The 12,379-nt window shown below is 45.7% G+C and overlaps 1 protein-coding gene across 2 annotated transcripts; it reads right to left on the minus strand.

Moving 5' to 3' along the window:
* Window positions 1-210: 210 nt before the first annotated feature.
* Nup44A (nuclear pore complex protein Nup44A) lies at window positions 211-10,422 on the minus strand. Of its 2 annotated transcripts, XM_028313418.1 has the most exons (9): window positions 10,232-10,422; window positions 9,706-9,862; window positions 9,155-9,308; window positions 8,202-8,309; window positions 7,129-7,242; window positions 2,935-3,004; window positions 2,469-2,557; window positions 1,166-1,332; window positions 211-354 (listed from the first exon to the last, which is right to left on the minus strand). In XM_028313418.1, exons 1-9 carry the CDS (start codon window positions 10,364-10,366, stop codon window positions 215-217), a joined length of 1,134 nt encoding a protein of 377 aa, XP_028169219.1. In that variant the 5' UTR covers window positions 10,367-10,422; the 3' UTR covers window positions 211-214. The 2 variants fall into 2 exon arrangements, with proteins under 2 accessions (XP_028169219.1, XP_028169218.1); XM_028313417.1 differs by lacking the exon at window positions 2,469-2,557 and having other exon boundaries at window positions 2,846-3,004.
* Window positions 10,423-12,379: the final 1,957 nt, after the last annotated feature.

Genomic DNA, 12,379 nt, shown 5'->3' on the forward strand with positions numbered 1-12,379 from the left:
CGCGGGCGATAAGGATGGGTAGCTTGGGGTCAAAATTCTCGCGCTCACAGACCAGACTATACATGGCGTGTACTCACTAGTGTTGCTGCGCACACTCACTGCGGGCGCCCGTCGCACAGTCGCGACAGCAATATAATTACGCGCGAGCGATAAGGATGGGTAGCTTGAGGTCATTGGACACAGACCAGACTATACATGGCGTGTACTCACTAGACTAGTGTTTGGGCATGTGCGCGGGATTGGCCATGGCGGCCATGCGGACGTAGGCGGTGTGCGGTCTCGCAGCCGGCGGGGACTCGCCGCCGGCGCCGGCGCGGAACACCGCCGCGCACTTCCACTGGTTCAGGTATTGCACTGGAAACGTACCGAGAGGATAGTATAAGGATAGATAGTAAATACAGTTCCAAAATACTGAACTGTCCTATGCATGACATTGACAGTGGGGTGCCACCGTCAATACCGGATCGCTGGTTCCCATTTTTGTCATGTTGGAAACCATATAGTTGAACGATGGTAGCGCCCCCCTGTCATTGAGTTTGGTGGGACAGTTCAGCTTGGGTCATCTATACAAAGAGCTTTAATGAGGGTTTTCGCGAATGAAAAATTCGCGAATGAAGCGCCCACAGGAGGGCGTTATCGCTCACTTTGGGAAAGGCTGATCTAATGAGGGTTTTCGCGAATGAAAAATCCGCCAGATGGCAATACGTAGACGCGAGGTCCAAATTCTGCACGATTGGTTATTTTTGACATGACATTGACAGATATGTCAAAATCCACCAATCACGCAGCATTTGGACCTCGCGTCTACGTATTGCCATCTGGCGCGCGCGATCCGCGATTGCCATCCGCGAATGAAAAATCCGCCAGATGATGATTATATCGACAAAAATAATTAGCGGGCCGCAATTTATAATGAGTTTAGAACCTCTGATATTTAATTTTTTTTATCAACTCTCGGCGAAGATTTTAGATTTCATAAACACCGACTGAGCTCTCGACTCTCGGCTACAAAAGAGGACTGCAAAACATAGCATGCGATAACTGTGTGTCTGACAGCGGATGGAGGCGATTCAAGTGCGAGTGGAACGCGCACAGCACTCGGTCTCGAGGCCGCGACGCTCAGCACAGCACTGTGCGTGCAGCGATGCTGTGCAGGGACACTCACTCTTCCACAGGCGCACTTGGCAGTCGTCGCCCGAGGAGGCCAGCAGCGTGCCGGTCACGTTCCACGACACGCGCCACACGCACGAGTAGTGCGAGTCGAACGCGCACAGCACTTCGGTCTTGAAACGCGCGCCGCTGGAGCCGTTTGCGTTCGAGTTGTTCGTGTCCCTGGAATGTAAAAGTCGTATTAGGCTACTTGTTTATTGGCATGAGCGCATAGGGCTGCTGTACACCAGCCTTTCCCAAAATGGGCGATAAAGCCCCATTGTGGGCACTGCAGACTTAAAGGGTAAGCGACACAGAAAAACATTGGGGCGTTGTGTAGAGGCTTGGGAGGCTATTTGTAATTTCGTTTACCTATTAGTGGTAGGTGAAAAAATGGGGGCGTAGACAAAATAAATTGGGGAACCCCTGCTGTGCACTAAGAAGACCGGCAATAATCGGCGTAAAATTCAATACATTCATTTCTGCATTCATACAAAAAAACAACGCATTTAGTAACGGTTCGGGTCGGCTCTGTCGTTCAACAAATACTGACAATGCCGACCCGCTTATGTGTATAAGCGTGTTATGAATTTTTAATTTATGTATGTCGCAAATCCTTGTCCTTTTATGAAATCCTACGTTTTAAATTGTAGGTACCTATTACGTCTTCTTAACGTTCTGAAACACGGAATCTTATGCCTTTCGTTTCAGCTCAGCAGTCCGTAATGCATCCTAAACAAACTAGGAACACACAGTCATTTTACACTATTGCGTTATGATGATTATGATGATGAATATGTGAATAGTGATGATGACCACACTCACAGCGAGTCACAGTCACAGCACAGGCCTGTATTTGAGCCTGAAGTTGATGTTAGTTGAAGGCGATGTCGTTGACGGGCTGGGCTGGTGATGGTGATGATGATGATGATGTGGGATATGATGCTCAACCACAATAAGGAAGCTAGATGTTAGTGCTTCCTTCCGCGGGGTGTTATGCTCGGGGACCAAGGTCCAATTTCTACCATCTTGGTTTTCCTATATATGCTGGGCAGGGTAGAAAACTCCGTCACCGCGATGCAGGTTTGTACGCGCGGTGGTGTGTGCCATAGTGGAGTTGTAACAGCGCCATCTGTTGGTAGACTACTTTGTAGTGGCGAGTAGATCGCCACAATGACACTCACAGCACGGGCTCTATCTTGATGATGCGGACATCCTTGGTGGCCACGGCCAGCAGGTGGAAGGCGCGGCCGAGGTTGGGCGCGAAGGCGATGTCGTTGACGGGCTCGGCTGGTGATGATGATGATGATGACACTCACAGCACGGGCTCTATCTTGATGATGCGGACGTCCTTGGTGGCCACGGCCAGCAGGTGGAAGGCGCGGCCGAGGTTGGGCGCGAAGGCGATGTCGTTGACGAGCTCGGCTGGTGATGATGATGATGATGTGGGATATGATGCTCAACCACAATAAGGAAGCTAGATGTTAGTGCTTCCTTCCGCGGGTGTTATGCTCGGGGACCAAGGTCCAATTTCTACCATCTTGGTTTTCCTATATATGCTGGGCAGGGTAGAAAACTCCGTCACCGCGATGCAGGTTTGTACGCGCGGTGGTCTGTGCCATAGTGGAGTTGTAACAGCGCCATCTGTTGGTAGACTACTTTGTAGTGGCGAGTAGATCGCCACAATGACACTCACAGCACGGGCTCTATCTTGATGATGCGGACATCCTTGGTGGCCACGGCCAGCAGGTGGAAGGCCCGGCCGAGGTTGGGCGCGAAGGCGATGTCGTTGACGGGCTCGGCGGCCGACGACAGGCAGTCGGTGCGCGTCCAACGCCGGGCGCCTTCGCTGTACCTGACGATGACATAACATTAAGGCTGGTTTTAGGCTTGATTTCCTTTTAGGCTGACATCGGTGACCGACTTCAGCGGCGCGCACGATTAAACACTAGTTCTATGTAATCATCTGCCGCTGACGACGGCGTTGCAGTGCGGTGCTTCATAGAACATTGTGTTTATTCGTACGCTCGACCGATGTACGCGACCGACGTCAGCGTAGGAGGAAATCAAGCCTAAGGCTGGTTTTAGAATCACGCTGAAGCACGCTGACCGTCAGCGCTGAGAGCCGAAATGTATGAAGCGTCGACGCCGAGCGATCAGCGTCACTCAGGAACGTTCCCTTCAATACATACATATTGAACTGTCAGCGCCGACCGTCAGCGTGTGGTCAGCGCGACTCTAAAACCAGCCTAAGCCTAGACGCAGAGGGGCCGTTCAAGTATTNCAATACGTAGACGCGAGGTCCAAATTCTGCACGATTGGTTATTTTTGACATGACATTGACAGATATGTCAAAATCCACCAATCACGCAGCATTTGGACCTCGCGTCTACGTATTGCCATCTGGCGCGCGCGATCCGCGATTGCCATCCGCGAATGAAAAATCCGCCAGATGATGATTATATCGACAAAAATAATTAGCGGGCCGCAATTTATAATGAGTTTAGAACCTCTGATATTTAATTTTTTTTATCAACTCTCGGCGAAGATTTTAGATTTCATAAACACCGACTGAGCTCTCGACTCTCGGCTACAAAAGAGGACTGCAAAACATAGCATGCGATAACTGTGTGTCTGACAGCGGATGGAGGCGATTCAAGTGCGAGTGGAACGCGCACAGCACTCGGTCTCGAGGCCGCGACGCTCAGCACAGCACTGTGCGTGCAGCGATGCTGTGCAGGGACACTCACTCTTCCACAGGCGCACTTGGCAGTCGTCGCCCGAGGAGGCCAGCAGCGTGCCGGTCACGTTCCACGACACGCGCCACACGCACGAGTAGTGCGAGTGGAACGCGCACAGCACTCGGTCTCGACACAGCACTGTGCGTGCAGCGATGCTGTGCAGGGACACTCACTCTTCCACAGGCGCACTTGGCAGTCGTCGCCCGAGGAGGCCAGCAGCGTGCCGGTCACGTTCCACGACACGCGCCACACGCACGAGTAGTGCGAGTCGAACGCGCACAGCACTCGGTCTCGACACAGCACTGTGCGTGCAGCGATGCTGTGCAGGGACACTCACTCTTCCACAGGCGCACTTGGCAGTCGTCGCCCGAGGAGGCCAGCAGCGTGCCGGTCACGTTCCACGACACGCGCCACACGCACGAGTAGTGCGAGTCGAACGCGCACAGCACTCGGTCTCGACACAGCACTGTGCGTGCAGCGATGCTGTGCAGGGACACTCACTCTTCCACAGGCGCACTTGGCAGTCGTCGCCCGAGGAGGCCAGCAGCGTGCCGGTCACGTTCCACGACACGCGCCACACGCACGAGTAGTGCGAGTCGAACGCGCACAGCACTCGGTCTCGACACAGCACTGTGCGTGCAGCGATGCTGTGCAGGGACACTCACTCTTCCACAGGCGCACTTGGCAGTCGTCGCCCGAGGAGGCCAGCAGCGTGCCGGTCACGTTCCACGACACGCGCCACACGCACGAGTAGTGCGAGTCGAACGCGCACAGCACTCGGTCTCGACACAGCACTGTGCGTGCAGCGATGCTGTGCAGGGACACTCACTCTTCCACAGGCGCACTTGGCAGTCGTCGCCCGAGGAGGCCAGCAGCGTGCCGGTCACGTTCCACGACACGCGCCACACGCACGAGTAGTGCGAGTCGAACGCGCACAGCACTCGGTCTCGACACAGCACTGTGCGTGCAGCGATGCTGTGCAGGGACACTCACTCTTCCACAGGCGCACTTGGCAGTCGTCGCCCGAGGAGGCCAGCAGCGTGCCGGTCACGTTCCACGACACGCGCCACACGCACGAGTAGTGCGAGTCGAACGCGCACAGCACTCGGTCTCGACACAGCACTGTGCGTGCAGCGATGCTGTGCAGGGACACTCACTCTTCCACAGGCGCACTTGGCAGTCGTCGCCCGAGGAGGCCAGCAGCGTGCCGGTCACGTTCCACGACACGCGCCACACGCACGAGTAGTGCGAGTCGAACGCGCACAGCACTCGGTCTCGACACAGCACTGTGCGTGCAGCGATGCTGTGCAGGGACACTCACTCTTCCACAGGCGCACTTGGCAGTCGTCGCCCGAGGAGGCCAGCAGCGTGCCGGTCACGTTCCACGACACGCGCCACACGCACGAGTAGTGCGAGTCGAACGCGCACAGCACTCGGTCTCGACACAGCACTGTGCGTGCAGCGATGCTGTGCAGGGACACTCACTCTTCCACAGGCGCACTTGGCAGTCGTCGCCCGAGGAGGCCAGCAGCGTGCCGGTCACGTTCCACGACACGCGCCACACGCACGAGTAGTGCGAGTCGAACGCGCACAGCACTCGGTCTCGACACAGCACTGTGCGTGCAGCGATGCTGTGCAGGGACACTCACTCTTCCACAGGCGCACTTGGCAGTCGTCGCCCGAGGAGGCCAGCAGCGTGCCGGTCACGTTCCACGACACGCGCCACACGCACGAGTAGTGCGAGTCGAACGCGCACAGCACTCGGTCTCGACACAGCACTGTGCGTGCAGCGATGCTGTGCAGGGACACTCACTCTTCCACAGGCGCACTTGGCAGTCGTCGCCCGAGGAGGCCAGCAGCGTGCCGGTCACGTTCCACGACACGCGCCACACGCACGAGTAGTGCGAGTCGAACGCGCACAGCACTCGGTCTCGACACAGCACTGTGCGTGCAGCGATGCTGTGCAGGGACACTCACTCTTCCACAGGCGCACTTGGCAGTCGTCGCCCGAGGAGGCCAGCAGCGTGCCGGTCACGTTCCACGACACGCGCCACACGCACGAGTAGTGCGAGTCGAACGCGCACAGCACTCGGTCTCGACACAGCACTGTGCGTGCAGCGATGCTGTGCAGGGACACTCACTCTTCCACAGGCGCACTTGGCAGTCGTCGCCCGAGGAGGCCAGCAGCGTGCCGGTCACGTTCCACGACACGCGCCACACGCACGAGTAGTGCGAGTCGAACGCNGTAGCAGTCGTAGTCCGCATATTATTATATTTTTTTGTCCCTTACTCTATGTGTATCAGTTAAACCTAATATTTTCATGAATTTTCCTATTTTAAAAATGACAATATTAAAAACATTTATAACTAAAAATGTTTACGTAAGCATAGGGGGAGGGGGTAAGTGCTTTGCTTACTTTTGATGACAAGGGGGGCGGGGGGGTAAAAAATGGTAAGAAATCTGCTTACGTAATACTTGAACGGCTCCAGACCACAAATTTTTTGACGGCCAATAGTTGGGTTGGGCTGATAAAATCAGTGTGGACAAGTATGATTAGAATAGGCCCAACTTCGGCCGACTTAAAATCTGTATCTGTTTTCTACGGAGAGTCTAAGGGCCTTGCCACACTAGCGGATTGCAAGCGGAGCGGCAGCGCGGCGCGATACGCCGCGTGTAAGCGGCCAGTGCAGTGTGGCAAGGCTCTTAAGGGTTTCCCACACTGCAGTCAGGTTAAAGTGAACGCAGCCCGCAGCATGTTCGAACAACATTGTCGGGTTCGGGTCGGTTGAGACATTTTGTATTGATGCAAACTGACAGTGTGGCGCGAGCAAAGAACACAAATTGACAGGTGCGAGCTGCGTTCATTTCATTAGACCTGATCGCAGAACGCACCAGTGTGATACGACAAATGTTTTAAGGCCTACGCAGAAACTTGCGGGGAGCGGGTGTCCCTACAATTCGGTAGGTATGCTAGAGGTACTTTTTGAGTTTGTAAGACAGATAATAATAATTATGAGTATACAAGTAAATGTATATGAAAAGGGCCTATTTGAATAATGATGCCTAGTTGTCGTTATGGAAATCCTTGGGGGAGACCTTTGTCTGGACGTCATTTCACTAAAACGAATGATGCCGTATATATTTTATGCTCCAAAACTCTTTCAGTCTTAAGTTTTTTTGTTGTCTTTTTATTGTAGTACCTACATAGTTTCTTAAAAGGAATGTGAAGATTCTTACTCATATATGAACACTTTTCCATTGCACGCAGTACTTTTGTCCGTCTGCACACTGGCAGCCGCGTTGGTTGTGTTGGGCTCGTCGCTGCCCACAGCTAGCATTGGCGGGTTTATTCTGGTGGCAACAATCGACATGGTTTTAGAACAAAATCATATTACAGTTTTGTAGCAAGTTCAAAATAATGTAGAAAAAAAGATGCAAAAATAAATTCGCTCATCAAAGACGTAGCTACACAGGCTACCTACACTTATGTGTCAAGTTTACTTAGGCCACGTTCAGACGATGAGCGCTCTACGCGCGTTTTGCTATATTTATACAGGGTGTTAGGTAAATGGGTATATGAGCCGACACTAGCCCATGTTAACATGGGCATATAAATGGTATAGTGAAGTTAGAAATTTGATATCATTTAATTTTTTTTAATTTTCATACAAAATAAATTTAAAAAAATCAGATTTGTATGAAACTTAAAATAATTAAAATGAAGATATCAATTTTCTGATTTCACCATACCATTTATATGCCCATGTTAACATGGGCTAGTGTCGGCTCATATACCCATTTACCTAACACTCTGTATGTTAGCGCTCCTGCACACGACGACGCCACCGCGCCGTTCGCCGCAACTCTACACTGTAGATACGCCACCGCGCCGCTTCCGCGCCGTCAAAGCATAATTTTACCGGTCCACTACCTACTGTTCAGGGCGGTGGCGGCGCGGCAGCGGACTTTTCGCGGCGCGTATCCACAGTATAAAAGTGCGGCGTCGGCACGGCGACGGCGCGGCAGCGGCATCGTGTGTAGGAGCGCTAATTCTCGGAGTACACATACTAACGCGCATTTCTACATGTAGTTATAAACGCGCGTTAGCAAAAGGCTCATCAATATGAACGTGGCCTTATGCTAAATCTTGTACAGTATTTATACTTTAATTAAAATAAATAAAAATATTAAAAAAACTTTTAATAAGATGATTTTTAATTTGTAGCTCAGTCTCAAAAGTGTAATTTTAATATTAATGAATTAATTACAGTACACATTTTAAAATTAAGATTTTATGGTTGCACACTTACTTAGATAAGGAAGGGTTCCATGATAGACAACTTATGGAAACTTTGGTGGGTATTTCGTGTTGTAATGTCCACTGGGCCAGGTTCATCACATCTGGGGCTTCATATATCCTGAAAACAATGATTTCATTATGAAATATAGTAAATCTAATACAGTTATAGTAGTTCTAGAGTAATGCTACAAATATAATAATTCCAATAATTTATTTAAAGTAAGTCATTTTTTATTTTAATGATTTCTCTCAAAGACATTTATAAAACCCTAAAGGATTAATATTAAAAGTGGGATTAAGAACATATCCATTATTAAAAAAAATAATAATAAGTATCTACCAGGGTTGCATGATTTAAATCAAGTTGATTTAAATCATGATTTAAATCACGATTTTTATTGCATGATTTTTTTAATAAAAATCACTGATTTAAATCAATATCCGAAAATGGAATTAATGCAACACTGGGAGTGCATATTAATCAACTATAATGTTCGAAAACAATGTTGATTTAGGTGTTCAAGTGTGAAATAGCCGTTTTGTATGAAAAATTGGTAAAAAAATATTTTTCCATAGATTTTCTTTTTGCGAAAAAAATAATATTGATTATTGTATTAAGATATTAATGTTTTTGTAATGCAAACGGACACCACTTAAGACGAGCTGTTTTTGACGAAAGTTTTTTCTTGTTTCAGTAAAAATATGACATACCATCTTACACAATTTACTTTTTTTGGCTTGTTCCCAGTACTATACCTCAGTTGTACCTAAATAAACATGTTTTCCGCATGAAAAACTAAGGCAATGATTGCAAAATGTAATAAAAATCAAATAAATCAATATAAATAAAAAAAATCACGATTTTTTCAAAAAAATCTGATTTTTTTGATTAAAATAAAAAAATCATGATTTTTTTCCACCCTGGTATCTACCAATGGAAATTACAGAAAATAAATTAAATACCTTATGATTCCATCAGCTGAGCATGTGACTAGCAAAAGGCCTAAATGTTTAGGCCCGAACTTTACATCAGTGACTGACGTCCTAGAGTCTACTAGATTGGAACGTTTTACCCATGTACGTAAGCCTTTATCTGAACCTGACACATTAGTGTCACCTGAAAACCAAGTCAGTGAAAACATTTAATTAAAAGTACCTTAATGAAAAAGGGCTACTATAAAGTCGATGATTATTTAAAAGATAAAAATGTTTGGGATGCGTTACTGCCTAGCTCGCATAAATATTTATAACTTTGTACATTTTAAAGCCTGTAAACCTTTGAAAAAGAGGCTGACAATAGTGAGAGTTTCTTGCGCTGCTTCTTCTCAGCACTGGCCCATTTGTTGTCCTGAAGCAGTGGTAGGGTTAATACTGGGACGTTGGTTGGATCTGGTTTTTTTAAGATTTACAGAAATAAATGAGTTTTATGAGTTTTTTTATGACTTTTATTAACTTTGAAATTATTTAATGTATATCATACTGCTAAGTGTGATAATTGAAGTATCAACACATACCAACTTCTTCCCACACAGCAGCTGTACGGTCAAACGAACAGGTTGCGATGACTTGCCCGAACTCTGGGTGCGCCCATGTAACCTTCCACACGGAACCGTGGTGGGCTTTCCAACTGCCCGTCAGGCGCCAGCCCCCACGACCGTCTGAGTCCCATATCTAGAAAGATGATGTTCAAATTCAAATTTATGTTGCAGTAAATTCCATTATTCAAGAATGCTTACACCATACTGGGGTCCAATCGTGGCCTTTTATGATAACTAGAAAATTGTATCAGACAATTTTCTAGTTATCATATATCATATCTGCCCAGGGCAATCAGTATTAATTTTTTAGGAAAAAAAATTACAAAACTTTTCAAGCCATTGTAGCATTTTAAGTAAAACGTGATATTTGATACCATTAAATCGGTGGGCTTTGTATGTTGAAGCAGAGACACCAATTTAGATTGTTGTTTAAACAAGAAAATAAATTAACTCTGAGATAAGACCCCTAAAGTACTTTGTTTGGTTTCAAAACATAACCTACCTTAACGTACTGATCGCTGGAACAAGTTGCCATTCTTTCGCCATAAAAGTCGTACGCCACATCATGAATAAGATCTTTGTGGTCTGCGTGTATCGTTTGAGACTCAAATAAATTAGTAATACTTTGTTCACCCATTATTTAGAGAAACAACCGCTAAAACAGAAATAGTCACTCACACAATTTTTTGACATAAAATGACATCAGTAGTGATGTTCATAAGCAATTCGTACGATAATCGATATACAGTTCAATTAACTAATCAATTGAATGAATACGCTCTATGTTTCAGCTGAATTGAATTGGACGTCCACTCCTGTGGCCTTTGGATCTAGTCAAAACAAGTAGCACTTTTTGATACAACGCAAAAATCTAATTCGTTGTAACTGCATACAAAAAAAGCCTTTCAAGTTTATAAACACATCACATTTCGCAACTTGTCTAGAGGGAGACTGTTGGAAAAAGGCATCCAGCCCATACGATTAGACTCATTTCAGGAAGTATATCAAAATTGAAATATTTACTAATCCATTAAGATTTGTAAGATTCAATTTGAATGCGAATACACCACAGATATGGATTAGAGTAGATACAGCAAGTTGATCGTCAAAGCGTGCCATTCCGATATGTCCAAATGGACATACATGGTCGAGTGATGTTCATGTAATCCGATTACAACAATCGGTTACGATGATTTTACGAGGACAGTAGTACGAACACGGTAGAAAGAAGAAATGATTTACGGATTGAGAATTGTCATTAACAGCACAAGTAACAAATAATTAATTAGAATAAAGTAGCAGTAGAAGAAGTATAAAGTAGCATTGTTTTAATACATATCCTGCGATGTACTCTTAAGAGTTAAAACCATGGTCCCTGTATGTGGTGCACTCATACCGATCATCCCCAGGAAACGTACTTAAGTTACTCATAACATTATGACACACACTGATCCGTGTATTCATACACCAGACAAGTTTTTGTATTGAAACGCTGGTAGGGTGAAAAAAATAATGAGATTTGACGATTTGTAAGAAGTAATTTATTTATAGAGGAAAATAAAGATGTTTTTGGTTTTGTATCGGGCCCCCGGGAAACCCCTAGTGCCAGACTTTTTCAAATAGACGGAGTAGAGGCATCTGCCTAAGGAAGTTCTATAATTTTGCCATTACATTTTTTATAAATGACGGCGGAAGGACAATTTTATTGAAACCTTTTGATTTGTTTTGATTATTTTATAGGGCTCATCTAAAGCACAATACTTATTCTTTGCACTTATAATATAATTATGAAGAAAAATCTTTTGTGTTTTGTGAACGTATTTTACCACACTGAATTTTGTCGTTTAGAAATAACTTCAACCTGACTTAGCTTTATGAAACAAAACGTATTGGCAAAACTACGCATTTTTACATTTATTAAAAATAAAAAGCTTGAGTTAAGTCTTTATTTTATGAAACTAGGTTAGGTACTTACTAGGATATTTAAAAGTATAAATTACTAGTAGTACTATTTAACATAATGGAATAACGATCATTACTTTCATATTCATAAACATTAGGCACAACAAAAATATTATTTGCATTTGCATTTATTAATTTTAATAAGAAAATTTATAATATAGAATCACGTTTACCGCTACAAAATTATTTTAAAATTATAAATTTAACAAAATATCAGTATTATCGGAATTAATAAATTTTCGAATCGAGTCACACGATATCTTTCGATGACTATGCGAATGCAGTACGATGATACGATTACTTTTACGTTGCGGCAATCACTAAATTTCGCTAAAATGACACTAATGACGTTTAAAAAGTGGCACGCTCGGCTTCACAGATATAGATTAGAGTAGATACAGCAAGTTGATCGTCAAAGCGTGCCATTCCGATATGTCCAAATGGACATACATGGTCGAGTGATGTTCATGTAATCCGATTACAACAATCGGTTACGATGATTTTACGAGGACAGTAGTACGAACACGGTAGAAAGAAGAAATTATTTACGGATTGAGAATTGTATTTAACAGCACAAGTAACAAATAATTAATTAGAATAAAGTAGAAGAAGTATAAAGTAGCATTGTTTTTAATACATATCCTGCGATGTACTCTTAAGAGTTAAAACCATGGTCCCTGTATGTGGT

The sequence above is a fragment of the Ostrinia furnacalis genome, unplaced genomic scaffold (assembly GCF_004193835.3).
Source record: "Ostrinia furnacalis isolate ACB-3 unplaced genomic scaffold, ASM419383v2 OfSCF4239, whole genome shotgun sequence".
Taxonomy (NCBI): Eukaryota; Metazoa; Arthropoda; class Insecta; order Lepidoptera; family Crambidae; genus Ostrinia; species Ostrinia furnacalis.